The 14,491-nt window shown below is 38.2% G+C and overlaps 1 protein-coding gene across 1 annotated transcript in view; it reads right to left on the bottom strand.

Annotated features, from left to right (window-relative positions):
• Positions 1 to 14,491, bottom strand: part of LOC125177945 (dynein axonemal heavy chain 3-like) — a 37,042-nt gene that overhangs the window by 10,570 nt on the left and 11,981 nt on the right. Inside the window, exons 10-19 of the mRNA XM_047880690.1 lie at positions 10,552 to 10,646; positions 9,932 to 10,038; positions 8,168 to 8,371; positions 6,864 to 7,041; positions 5,911 to 6,109; positions 5,027 to 5,195; positions 4,278 to 4,361; positions 2,870 to 2,979; positions 1,883 to 2,011; positions 444 to 645 (exon numbers count right to left, since the gene is read on the bottom strand). Of these exons, the coding sequence (XP_047736646.1) occupies positions 444 to 645; positions 1,883 to 2,011; positions 2,870 to 2,979; positions 4,278 to 4,361; positions 5,027 to 5,195; positions 5,911 to 6,109; positions 6,864 to 7,041; positions 8,168 to 8,371; positions 9,932 to 10,038; positions 10,552 to 10,646 (1,477 nt within the window). The remainder of the gene's footprint in view (positions 1 to 443; positions 646 to 1,882; positions 2,012 to 2,869; positions 2,980 to 4,277; positions 4,362 to 5,026; positions 5,196 to 5,910; positions 6,110 to 6,863; positions 7,042 to 8,167; positions 8,372 to 9,931; positions 10,039 to 10,551; positions 10,647 to 14,491) is intronic.

Genomic DNA, 14,491 nt, shown 5'->3' with positions numbered 1-14,491 from the left:
GAACATGAAGTAGCACACAGTGATCAGAAAGAGGAGGGAGAAATGGAGAGGACAGTGGCCGCCCTCAGATCAGAGGGCTACTGTGATCTTGACTTGTGTGACTAATTTCTCGTGACAAAACATGGGCCTTTGACGTCTGAAAACTCGTTTGAAGATTGGCAGACTCGGTGTAAAAAATGCAATCAGATTGGCCGGTATTATGCCTAAAAAATGAGTTTAGATTAGATGTACTGGAGAGGTGAAAAAAAAATATAACTCAGTACTCTCTGCAGTGACTGAGAGATAGCGCATTTTCTCGTCGACGAAAACGTGAAGTCATGGACACACGGACGGACAGACGGACATGACGAGCACAATGGCGCATTTTTTCCATAAATGAGAAAATGCTCTAAAAAGACAATAACAAGAGAGATCTCTCGACCACGAACATAGTGTGCCGTTACCTGCGCCAGAAACTTCGGTAAGTTGACGTCCCGCAGCGCCCTGAGCACGATGGCTGCCTCGGGCACCTCAGGGGAGCTGAGCTTAAGGGCAGCGGCCGCAGTTAGGACCGCCTTGATGGCGCGCATGCCGTAGTCGTAGTGGTGCTGCGTCGACAGCTGCGCCGCGCACACGCGATAAGTGTCCACGATCTTGCGGGCGAGGCTGGTGGTACAGACGTTGGTAGGTCTAGATACTGACGTAAGATTAGCAGGCCGCGCATACGCGATAAGTGTCCACGATCTTGCGGGCGAGGCTGGCGGCACAGACTTTGGTAGGTCTAGATACTGACGTAAGATTAGCAGGCCGCGCACACGCGATAAGTGTCCACTATCTTGCGGGCGAGGCTGGTGGTACAGACGTTGGTAGGTCTAGATACTGACGTAAGATTAGCAGGCCGCGCACATGCGATATGTGTCCACGATCTTACGGGTGAGGCTGGCGGTACAGACGGGGAGTGCAGCCGTGGGTTACAAAATTGACTCGTAAACAGGCCCTGGGCCCAACGCAATCATCAGCAGGCAATAACTACACATAGCCTCAGATCAATGAGCTGTGGGTAACTCCGGCTAACAGTAAAACCGCTTTGTACAACACAGCTACTGCTTCACAGCGCCGGAGCACAACTGGCCGGAGCGCAACAGGCCCTACCGCAACAGGCGCAGGTTAGGTTAGATTAGGTTAAGAGTAGCCTGTTGCGGTAGGGCCTGCTGCGCTCCGGCCAGTTGTGCTCCGGCCTGTAGGCGCTGCGGCCTGTGACTGAACGGCGCTGTTGTGGTGGGCGCTTTGTGTCAAAAGCCGTTAAGATGCCCGGCTGCGTTACGCTCAGGAAGGTATATGAATCGCACTGTGGCCTTGGGCTATGCTGGCCTCTAGCTATCCACCCGTACAGACGTTGGTAGGTCTAGATACTGACGTAAGATTGTAGCAGCCATCATTACTTCTTGATTTGGTTCACTAAAGAAACAGGCTAGCTTTTTGTCAATCTGGCTAGATAAATTTTTTCCTGTTCAGTTTATCCCTAGTTCTGTATCTATCAAAAGCCTAATTCGCCGAATAGAGAAAAACAATAAGAAAATTGTCAAAAATAAATACTCTCTGGTCTTCGATGAAACCTGCATTAAAGAAAAACATCTGCCAAACTAGACCAAAGTTCGGTATCGGTAAACAATAAATTTGCTTCACAAACGTTGTCCAGCCTGTGCTTAGCCTTTGTGTGTCCCGAAAACTTTTAATTCAGTATTAGTAACTTGGATCTTTACAAGGTTCAAGTGACATGTAGATATCGTGTGATAGTGCATTGAAAAATATAAAGTAAATTATAAGCATCTAGAGATCGAGAACTGCACATTTCAGAAATTAAGATGATTGTGGAAGCTGAATTACAATACATTACACTTACCTCTCGGCATGTACAAATCCAACTGAAAAAAGCGATATCTTGGCGATCATGGCGTAGTCGGGCACCATCATGGCGACGGTTCTGAAAACATCTTTGACGTTGTCGGGCAGTTCCTTTCGTCCTTCGTAACTGCAACAACAAAAATTTCATTGAGAAAGAGGCCCAAACGAAAGGTTAATAATCAATATTATGGCTCATTTTGTCTACATTTCCCATCAGTGCATTCCATGACCCAATGTTTTGTCCTCAATTAACATATGTACCATTCTTCATAGAATTTATATTATGAATACGTACAAGAACGTAAATGCTTCATCAAGATATTGGTACAATTGAATGATTGGTATTGAAGGTTATTGGCATAATCTTTCACCTATTATTAAATTAGAGGGAAATTGACTGCGGTTGGGCAGATTTTGACAATGTGTCGGTTTAGTAAATAACGTTGATGGCCAAAGGAAGTGATGAGTTAGCCCAATTACCGCCAAGAAATTCAATCTAAAAACGCAAATTGATAACGCCGAAGCTTTCAATGAAATGGATGGCTGATCAATAACAACCAACCGTTACCTAAGGGTTCGAAACTCACGACTAGCTGTGTAAGTTCTGATGGAAAGCAGCACCGAATGCTGAGGAATCAGCGACTGTCCAACATGGCCTGATCAAAGCTGATCCCTTTTTAGTGCATTTTCTCGTTTATTTTAAAAAAGGCGCTACTGTTTTATTATTTATGAGCCTAAATATCATCGCGAACTTTGTAAATAAGTAATCTACGCCTAAAGTTGATGTACTTATATTATCAGCTTGCTTATATCGCAAGTTAACAATAAGGAATCTAAAAGCAAAGAAAACACCAAGCAAATTCACCATATCGATATAGAAAACGTACGTTTCCAATATCGATATGGTAAATTTACTCGATGTTTTCTTTGCTTTTAGATTCCATGTAAAGTTGATGTGTTCTTCAAATTGTATGCATTTAATTACCTGGGGTTCATAGTGATGAACATGGCACACGTTGGGTTTAATTTCATTTCTTGTCCATCGAAGTAAAACATGTGGGCTTTTTTGGAGACCGCAGCCTGAATGCATGAAACCTAAGAAACATATTTTGAACAATTTATTGATTAGGATCTGAAGCAACACTTCAGCACGTACTTGGCTTGCGATGGTTGTTTGGCAAGATTAAAGTTTATATTATCGGACAGGGCGGGTTACATCACACATAGAATAGAATAGAATAGAATAATTGTCGGCGTTGAAGAAATAGGCCCATGGCCTGTTGCCGATTCTTTGCCTTTGGAACCCGATCTTTCCATAGCTGACGATTGATTGAGATAGCTGCTGGACTTATTGCCTGGTCCGTAATTTGCTAGGCATTTTAAGACTGAACATATGCTCCTGCATAGCTTCGTCTTGCAAAATTCAAACGCTCACGCTTCCGAGGCGTCTTTTCTGTACAGCACTTAAGTCTGAAATGTCACTTTCACATTCATGTCACGTTCTCTAAAGGGGTGGCTATAAATCAAATGCATGTAACTTTTTAGATATGCTGCTATTTTTCTCAAAGGATCAGTAATTTTTATTGATATTTCCTCATTTCCATTGTTGGACTCTTGATGAGGATCATATAGCATAATAAATAAAAAATCATATAATAAAAAAGTTTGCTGAGGCAACGAAGCACAGTACAGAATTAGTTCGCTCTCTAGGTTTTATGCATAGTTTATTTAACTGCTCAAATGTAGGTAGCAATTAATAAGTTGATAATTATCGCAATAGTTCAGAGCTCCTTTTTTTTTAAATTTTGCTTCTCTCAGGTACGCATTAATTGTATCTGATCAATGGTACGAATCGAATTTATATAATGATAAAGCACGAATCAAAATTTAAACAAAAAGCGAGAATAAAATCAAAGGCCTCCAGTGATTGACGTGGCAACGCACGAAGTAAGAAACAATAACTAGTAATTTGCACAAATATGAATAAAATATGAAGCAGGGAGAGGAGGGAAGAGTTAGGGAGATAAAAGAATAATGCAAAGAAAAACACTATTGATGAAAATAAAGAAAAAATGGGAGAAGATGAAGAGAAATGTGTAAAAGAGAACCAAGCTTATGAAGAGATGCTGAAACAAAAAGCAAAAATGGAATAAATATAGCGGAAAATTCTACAAATAAAAAATATGCATAGCTGACTTCTAATATAGTATCTCAAGATAAAAACAACATTCCGGTGAACAAGTAAACGTGGTATATGCAAAAATACGTTTTTAAAAAACCACGGCTGAACGCGATTCATTGAATAATTGTTGAAACATGAACGGGCTTGCAAATAAGAGATACGAGGAAGTAATTAATGAAAAGAAGTGATTGTTTCAAACGTATAACTTTACCTGTTGGCCCACGACGGACAGCACCGACAGTTCTATGCGGTTGAACTCATCGAAACAAGCCCACGCACCGCTCTGCGCCACTCCCTGGTGAAAAGAAACCGTTTCGTCTGAAAATCCATGAGCTTCCTAAAACTTATTTGTTGAAATTATGCTAACAATGAAAATAAAAAGATAATAAAATAAAAAATAACAATGCTTTCTTCAGCAATGTTAATGCTTTTCATGTCTTATTAATCAAAAATTAAGTTAAGAATATCACTGTCGCCGCTCAGCATCATTGAGTTAATTTACTTCACTGTTACCACTAACCATGTAAGAGAAGCATTTTCTTGCCCTATATTGATTTAAAAATTCAGGTAAGAATTTCGATGCGTCTCGAAGCACCTCTGACCAAACCACAAGAAAAAAATGAATTCAATACATTTATCTATAAACTAGATCAGAATTATTAATAATAATTACAGGATTCCTTGTCACTATTTTAAGGCGTACTGCAGCCTGACGTGATAAGCTTATAAATTATTAATTTTATTATGCATCGGTTAATTGAAAAACAAAAGTTGCAAGCATTTTGTGTAGCATCTTCTGCGAACCTGCATGCATTCCTCGTTGGTGAGGTATTGCAGAGGGAAGTGAATATATTTGAATATATTGAATATATGCAACAAATTGAATATATTCGATTTTTTTGCGGTTAAAATTGTACTTTACTAGGCTAACAGCTGTCAAAGAATCCAACTTTGAAATACCTTGAAGAATTTTGACATGGCGCGGCAGTCAAGCGCCTCGGAGCAGTTGAAGACAACGCAGAGTTTGGCGACGGCCTTGGCGAGGTCCTTGCAGGTCTCCGTCTTGCCGGTGCCAGCGGGTCCTTCAGGGGCGCCCCCCAGACACAACCGCATCGCCGACAGGAGAGTCCTGAGGGAGCTTTGTAGTGAGGGTTATTGGGAAGAATTTATCGGCATCTGAGAACTCGATACGTTCGGCCGAAGATACGTTCGGCCGAAGATACGTTCGGCCGAAGATACGTTCGGCCGAAGATACGAATACTTGAATACAGAATACTCGATAAGTTCCTTTTGCCGGGCCGAAATGGATCACGATGGCCCCGCCATAAGGAAAAACCTGCAATTGCAGTTGGACAAAGTCGCACCAATTTCACTGACTGTAAGTTCAACAGTTAAAGTTTGTTAACATCCGAAACCGGACCTCTGTTTTTTCCAGAGGAAAACGTTTGTTGACATCAGAAACAGAACGTTTATTGACATACAATGCAGAACTTTGACGCCCGTAACAGACCGTTGACACCCTGAAAAGACCATTTACACTCAGAACATAACGTTTACATACGTAACATGCAGTACACCTGTTAACATCTTGAACAAAACGTTTATTGACAGCCAAGACAAAACGTTTATTGACATCCAAGACAGAACGTTGAAATCCGGAACAGAAAGTTGACATCCGGAACAGAACGTTGACACCCGGAACAGAACGTTGACACCCGGAAAAGACCATTTGCACCCGGAATAGAACGTTGACATACGGAAAAGTACACCTGTTAACATCTTAAAGAAAACATTCATAGACAACCAAGACAGACCGTTGAAATCTGTAACAGAACAAATCTGACCTGAAGCATCGGTCTGTGAGGGGCGTGACGACGAGCCTGGACGTGTTGCCGAGATACTCGTAGCCGTAGAGCAGCGACGTGTAGACCATGTGGACCACGACCAGCTCTTGCTGCCACCACAGCCGCAGTTGACACACCCACGCGAACGATCCCACGTCACTCACTTGTTTCCTGATAAGCTCGTCTATCACGTCACGACCTGACACAGACGAAAACAAATAGCACGTCACGTCTATCACGTCACGACCTGACACAGACGAAAACAAATATCACGTCACGTCTATCACGTCACGACCTGACACAGATGAACTAAATATAACTCAGTACTCACTGCAGTGAGTGACAGAGAGCGCATTTTTTCGTCGACGAAAACGTGAAGTCGCGGATAGACGGACGGACATAACGAGCACTATAGGTAATTTTTTCCATAAATGAAAAAATGTGCTAAAAATAGAACAATGAAGATATTTGAGGTCTCAAGCGCAGATTATTATCAACCCGCCGCGGATCTGACATTGAAACAGAGTTAATTGAACATTGTTTCAACGAAATCAACGTCGCTTCTAAGTCATTTGCATGAAAGGAAGCATGATTGCCTGGTTAAGTAGCAGGTTTATCTGAATATGGTAGTCGTTTAATCTGAATACAGGCAAGCGTCTGACAAAGTTGTTCAATGTTGTTTTGTTAGATTATTTTGTGATTTGAACCTGCAGATTTATTCGTATACGTTCAAAATAGTGACGAATAAAATTTCAAGCATTTATTAAAGCAAATCGAGCGAAGCAAATTAAAATTCATAATTATTGATTTGATAGGTAGAAGTGCTTATGGGTAATTCAAATTAAATTTTGGGTACTCAATCCTGATTATTTTCTAATACTAAGACCAAATAATTTTAAGGCTTGGAACGAAAACCCCTTTTATAAGCTTATATTTCAGTTACTCATACCCACCATGGACATACGTCACGATGATGGCCCCAATGATAAGCTTATACGTCAAGGACTTGTACCCACCATGGACGTACGTCACGATGATGGCCCCCAAAGTGATGCGGGTGGCTGTGTCCAGAGGACCTCGTATCATCTGTACGACCTCTTCTATGCGCTGCTGTGCGACGTCGCGTAACTCCTAGGAACAAAATTTGCATTTTGATCTTTGCTAAAATCCTCTGTATCTTGATCAAACTGTGCTAATTTTTTATTCGTTACGATAACAATATTCGTCTGAAAATTTGAGGTAATTGAAGAATTAAAAAAAAAATATGCGCCATATCACATATATCAGATAGTTGATGTTGAATGGTCACCATATCTTGATGAAACTGTTGTAATTTTTTTCGTTATGATAACAATATTCGTCTGAAAATTTGAGCCGACAGAAGAATTTTTTATAGTTGAGCTGTATCACATACACCAGATAGTTAGTTTTTAATGATTAATTTTCAGCGGGGAATAAAGAATGTTATATTATCTCTATAGATTATATAGTTAATACTTATGCGCCACACAAGCATTTTCATCCTAACATCAGCATACCATTTTGATCGTTTATGGGTACGCATAGATTGTGCGTCTGTACAAGAGTAATAATGATTTTGATCGGAGTTTTTCAATAGTACGCAACATAACTTTCCGTAAAAAATAGTCTAGTTGATTTCCTGCAATCTTCGTAATTATATTTTTGTGATTCGTCCTCTAAATGGTTCTAGCAGATACCTCGTCTAAAATTCAATTACCACGAAAGTTTTACAAAAATTTAACATTAATAATATGTCTACAAATAATAATGATTTCTATTCACTGCATCGAATTGACGAGTTTTTTTCACATACCTTGTGTGAACGAAATGAGTGTCTAATTATTTATTGGATTTTGAACGCATTGCTTCATTTACTCGCTTACACTTGAATGTGTTCGCTGGGCTCTGTTTGGTAGTTGAGTTTCAAGTTCAGCGCAAGGGTGGAACATTTATTAAATGTTTTGGTGGTAAAAGTGTATAAAAGACAAACTATTTTCAATGTGCTACAAAACAGAATAGAGTTTGAATAAAATAAATATAAGTAAAATAAATTATTTTCAATCTGATAAAAACAGAATAGAATTTGAATAAAATAAATATAAGCAAAATAAAAGATTTTCAAAGTGATAAAAAACAGAATCGATTTAAAATAAAATAAATAAAAGTAAAGTAAATAAATAAAATAAAAAATATCACCATGGTCTCCCTGCGTGTAACGTCACCACACGACACTCACATTGAGCGTGTTACAGCGGATGGCATTCTGCACTTCAGTGGTCCAGACGACTAGCGCGACTGTGATGACGACTTGACTGGGCCACCGGAGCAGCCAGTCGCGGTGCAGCAGCTGAGAGTGACTCTCCACCGCCCGCACCATCACGTCTTGCAGTGACTGCACCATCATCACTTCCACCTCACCCAGCCACCGCTCCACCAGTCCCTGGCAAGTTACTATTCATATTTTTATCAATCATATGGGATAAAATGAGAAAAATCAAATCCCATTACCATCATTTATACGAGATAGAAAATGAGATTAATCTAACTAAAACTTTCTTTTTAGTGAACTAAACACATGTTAACTTTTTAGCGCATTTTCTCATTTATGGAAAAAAGGTGCTATTGTGCTCGCCATGTCCGTCCGTTTGTCCGTCCTTGACTTCACGTTTTCGTCTACGAGAAAATGCGCTCTCTGTCACTCACTGCAGTGAGTACTGACTTATATTTTTTACCAATTTACCCAAAGACGTTCATCTCAATTTGCCCCTGTTGATCAAACAACTGTCAATATACCTGGCCGAATTAATGTGAAAGCCACCACAATCATAGTAGAGATGAATAAGGGGTTTATAATATAATTTAAACTTGACTTCTGATTTGACAACTCAAATTGAAAATCTTTTTCTAGAATCTGCAATACTTGAGTTGTAAGTGTAATTTTTATTAATATTGCCTAAGGGTTTCAAACGCAGTTTTGAAATTTTCCAGGATGATGAACCGAAATTTTTGAAGAAGAAGACTTAAACTAAACACTTTGCAAGAAGGAGTAAGGATTAGCCTCATGATAAAAGGATTAAAAGATGTAGTTTTATTAAAAGAATTTATTGTGAATGGTTTTAATCCACATGCTATTCAAGATCTAATTAAATCCATCGCTCTCTAATCGCTTTAACAATTTTGTGGATAAGTGACTGCGAAATACTTCAATTATTTAGTGTTCTTGTTAGCTGGCAAAAATATGATAAATTTATTTATATTCATTTAAATTCGAGCAAGTTTCAACGTTCCAAACATTAATTTATTTATTCGTTCCAAAAGAACTATATTGTATTGAAAAATATAATTATCAGTTATACTTCCTCTTTCTACATCTTGATACGAATCTCTTCGTACTATTCTTATCCCGATGGGAAGGAAGTGTATCTTCAAGTGTATGTTTTACTTTTAATATCTTCAAGTATATTTTACAATCATGTTGTGTTAACATTGTTATAGGTGTTTTTTTTTGTACAATCAAGTAGAGGCCCTTTTCCAAAAAGATTTTTTCGCCATATTAATTTTAACTTAAATTGCTTTATTTTTCGTTTCGTTTCTAATAATAAGTCGCTGAAATGTTTATTATTATTAACCCTTAAGCAAGCCGCCAATATAAAGGGAATTGAAGAGATAACTTCCTTTCTTCGCGAACTCGTCAGACACCAAACACGTTCAGTTTTCATACAAATCTAGCAACGTCGTTTCTTCAATATTTTAGCTTTCTTCATGCAATTTTGACAGAAACAGAGCATTCTCATTATAATCAATCCACTTATATCTAAGAGAGGTATAGATCCATAATTTAAGCTAGCCTGAAAAGAAAAAGACGATTTTAAGATTGATTTATTAATATTTACTTCTATCATTAATGAAATTATTATCATCAATTACATTTTCCATCCTTGATTCAAGCAAATTTTGGATCTAAATATTTAGTTTCTGATGAAGGCAGCACTATTCTCACCCTGGCCTTAGCAGGGATGACCCTGTTGCTGAACTGCACCAGCTCGCCCTCCACTGAGCACATGCCTTCGATCTCCATGTGCTGTGAGAAGTGCAGGCTGTGGATGCCTGCGCGTCAGATCATGCGCATGTATTAAAAAATAATACAAAATTATTAATAAACAATAATCTATTATTAATAAACTAAATAATATATGATAAATAAATACTTAAATAATAAATAAATAATAAATGATAATAAATGATAATTAAATAGATAATTCAGCAAGCCTGTATGTAAATATTCACAAATAAATTTTTTAAATAACACTAATAGTTGTATTATACAACGATAAGCAGGATCGTTGAATTTGAAGTCATCGATTGAAATGATGCATCGGAAATCAAGGAAATCATGTAGAGGGAGAAAATTTAACAAATTACTTAATATGTTCCCCTACAAAATGGGTCTCGTTTATATAATAATAAAGTATCTTCTTTTACTCATTTTAACTGAATTTATAAAATATCAACATCTCGAGCGTCAAGTGACGTCTTGCATTTGGAAATCTTTGGTCGCACTGAAGTGTCTGGAGGCAAAGTCAATGAAAGTTTAAATAAAAGAATTAATTTACATTTTACCTTCGAAGCACTTGCGAAGGTGAGGCTGAACGCGCTTCGGGTCTTTGGTCTCCGACAAGATCTCCAGAAGCTCGTCGTTGGACAGGAAGAAAAACCTGCATAGCGATACTTTATATCAGTGGGCGAGAAAAAAAACCTGCGCAACAAAATTTTACGTTAGGATACATAAAAAATACACTGCAAAAAAACTACACTTACACCAAGGCACAAGATGCAAGACCTACATAGCAATATTTTATATCAGGAGACAAGAAGAAAAACCTGCACAAAAATATTTTACATAATGATTCAGGAAGAAAGACCTATACTGTAATATATTTCGTAACCAGGCATGCAAAAAATATATATGTAAAAAATATATAAATGTAAAAATATATAGGCATGTAAACACAATCGCTTACTTTGCACGCTTAATAATAAAAAAATTACAAGGAAGAGGATTGAGGCGTTAACTTGAACTATTTTCAGGACGGTAAGTATGAGTAATATACATTTGACGAAACATATAATCATTTCATCAAAGTTGAGCCGTGTAGAAGACTTGGAATATAGGACCTTTTTCTTGAATTTCGCTCCAATTAATTATTTATTCAACTACCAAATAGAAATAAGACATGAAATAAAAAATATAACTCAGTACTCACTGCAGTGAGTGACAGAGAGCGCATTTTCTCGTCGACGAAAACTTTAGGTCATGGACGGACGGACAGACGGACGGACAGACGGACGGACAGAAGGTCGGACAGACAGACAGACGGATATGGCGAGCACAATAGTGCATTTTTTCCATAAATGAGAAAATGTGCTAAGAACGTAAAACGTTTGCAAGATTTGTGGTTTAAGATTGCTTCAAGGTGCTAAGGATACGTATAAAATAGCTATGAAAACAATACAACAACTGGAAAAAATATTAACCAAAAATATTGAATTATTTCCTCGTATGTAGCACTTTTCTGGTATGTCTCGTATATTCGTTCGCAAAATGATAACAAGTGGGAATGGAATTGTTTTTCATGATTTTTTGTCATAGATATATTGTAATATTTAATATGTCAACCTAATGGCAACATTATGTTTTATTAACCTTTTACCATTACGTATATGAGGCCGTACTGAGAAATATCGCAAACTATTAGCAAAAAGTATTGGTAAATAAATAATTTTTTTCAACTGACATACAGCACACGCGCTCTGAAAAAAAGGATTTGTTGGCGAACTGAACTAAAAAGATGGGCTAAAATATTGTGCAGAGGAATCAATCATCAACCCGCACATGTCAATCAATGAAATCGAACAATCAGTCATCTCCATCTTCGATCAATCATTCCTGGTGGTGAAGCATATCAGTGAACACGTCGCTGAGAACATCTGGCGCTGTGAACCTGTCATTCAAAGTAATAAATTTATACAATGCCGATTCTACGTTCGTAGCCAAATATCAGTCAAATAATAGGCCAGCATAGAGTACGGCAGTGCGAAGCGCTGATGTCAACCACCTGCCTGCACGATGTGAGAATTAAAGTTCACTGAAAAACGCATGAAAAATATTTTTATACAAGATTTATAAATATTTATTAAACAAAAACTTTAAAAAAATCATCCTCATAGAATCGTAGGGTAAAATTACAGATGTCGGGTGTTCAAGCGTTGTTTGTTCGCCGCCCGCTCGTCAAGATGATATCGTTTAACTCAACCTATTATTCTTTATTATTGAGTTGAGAGTGAGCAGTATGACCGCATGAATGAGGAGCTCAAGACAGTAAACGTTTTCAGCGAACTTGTTAGTATTTTTCGTTCGCTTTCAATTTTCCGCATCCGAGTGGAGTTATCTTTAAATAATTGTGACAAATGCACCTCCAATACTTATCACTTGAAAGGTACCTCTAATGGATTTACTTTTTTATTGGATATTTAGAAAACCGTTCCATACAGATGAATAACATCAGAAATTGGATGCATATCATCACAGCTCGCTGGACATTTAAATACAATAGGGTAACATGGGGCAGCGAGCCCACTGCGGGTCACGGGCCCATAGCGGGTTTCTCGCTAAGTATGGCAGATATTGGTCCGTGTTCTCTTCCGCCGGTCGACAGTTTCACTGGGATGAAGTGTACGGATTTACGTTTTGCTAAATGTTTGCGTTATTAAGTTCTTTGCGAATAACTGTTTTAGTCTAAAAATTGAATAACTCTATAGGCGTCTAATTCACATCATACATTCCTCATTAGTTGCACCTTTAAACAAAACAAAGAACCACCTCGTATCAATTAAAACTTCATCAAAAATTTAGTTTAAAAAAAGTGGGGGGCGCGCTGCCCCACGTTGCCCTACGTTCTTCCCCAGTATGAAATTCAGATTTACTTCTTCCACTCTCTGCTACCTCATTAAAAATATGTGCAATGACAATAGCGGCAAATTTTTCAATAAAGTCGTTTAAAAAATTATACAAACATTTCCAGAAATCATTATGGCCTCACGTTTAATTCAACGCAAATTCTCCGAGCAGCTATTCTACTTCTATGCCACTGGACAATCACTATCCGAAATCCTTTTTAGCAAACACTCCACAGCAATAATAATATAGTAACTCCACAATATATTATTATTCTAATGGACTTAGCATGGTTCGTTGAAACTACTCCTGCATCTGATACAGGTTTTACATCCAATATTACTCCATGTAAGAGATTCATAACCTTCATGGCAGCCATGAACAACCTCCTATAGCTACAGCACAGCATATTGGTAAAGGGTTTTCAGCCCCAATTTAATCCCATGAACCTGACATGGCAGCTGACAAAAGGGACACCTGAGCCTTGATTTACCAGAGTGCAGCTCTTTTTACTCTCCACATGAGGTCGTTGACCCAACTCTCGATTATTCATGAATATAAAAATTTGAGCAGGTGGACTTCTTATGCATAGGAATACATCAATATTATTACAGAGATGTATAATAATGAAGGACTTAAATTAAGTTTTTAGCGCATTTTCTCATTTATGGAAAAAATGCCCTATTGTGCTCGTCATGTCCGTCCGTCTGTATGTTCGTGACTTCACGTTTGATGAAGTGACTTCACGCTCGTCATGTCCATCCGTCCGTCTGTCGCATGATCCTTTCATCCTGAAGAAATACTATTAACCAGAAAAGTAGTTCATATTTGAACGGAATCTTCTGAATGAGCTCAAGTTTATACATCGAGAAATAATTTCCCATGGGCACGTTATGTTTTGTGGGAGCAATGCGATTCTTGATTCTTTTAGTGCGAGGAGACAAAAAGAGATTGACGGTAATTTCAAGTCAAGGGCGAGGAATTGTAAGCAACCGAAGTGAAATATCAACTTTAATTCGAACATAGGCTTTGCTGCAAGTGTTCTGGAAATTTGACCGCAAGTGTTCTGGTTCGGCAAGTGTTCTGGAAATTTGACCGCGTTTCAGTAGAATCAGCAAAACTAGAGGCCAGGGTTTCTACTGAAAAAAAGGCTATTGAACGCATCACAAATCCCATACTGGAGGCCATATAAACTTCAAACGTCACCATCAACTGTCATTTTTTGTAGGCACTCAAATTGTGAGGAGTCGATTTCAGCCTCTCAAAAATTCAATAGGATGAGATGGGAATATTCATGGCGAAGATACGAACTGAATTATTGGCTAGCACACATGGTTGGTTATAACGCACCTGGTTCAGAACTGAAAATAAGTCAGGCGCTCTGATATTTTATTGAAGTGCTACACAAGCGACCCAGTCTGTTGCTTATTATGCAGGGCGAAGGAGTTTTCAGTTACTATATTAGAAATATTCCTACGTAGAAATATCAAGGCAATTAAAATAACTCCAGACATAAGAAAAATGACCGTAGGACAAACCACAGTAGTTAAGGAAGCATTAAAGTACGACTGAATAGTTAGTTAACATAATAATCAAAGCAACGAG

The sequence above is a fragment of the Hyalella azteca genome, unplaced genomic scaffold (genome assembly GCF_000764305.2).
Source record: "Hyalella azteca isolate HAZT.00-mixed unplaced genomic scaffold, Hazt_2.0.2 contig5927, whole genome shotgun sequence".
Taxonomy (NCBI): domain Eukaryota; kingdom Metazoa; phylum Arthropoda; class Malacostraca; order Amphipoda; family Hyalellidae; genus Hyalella; species Hyalella azteca.
The sequence above is the reverse complement of the archived record's forward strand: the minus strand, read 5'-3'. Positions and strand labels throughout refer to the sequence as shown.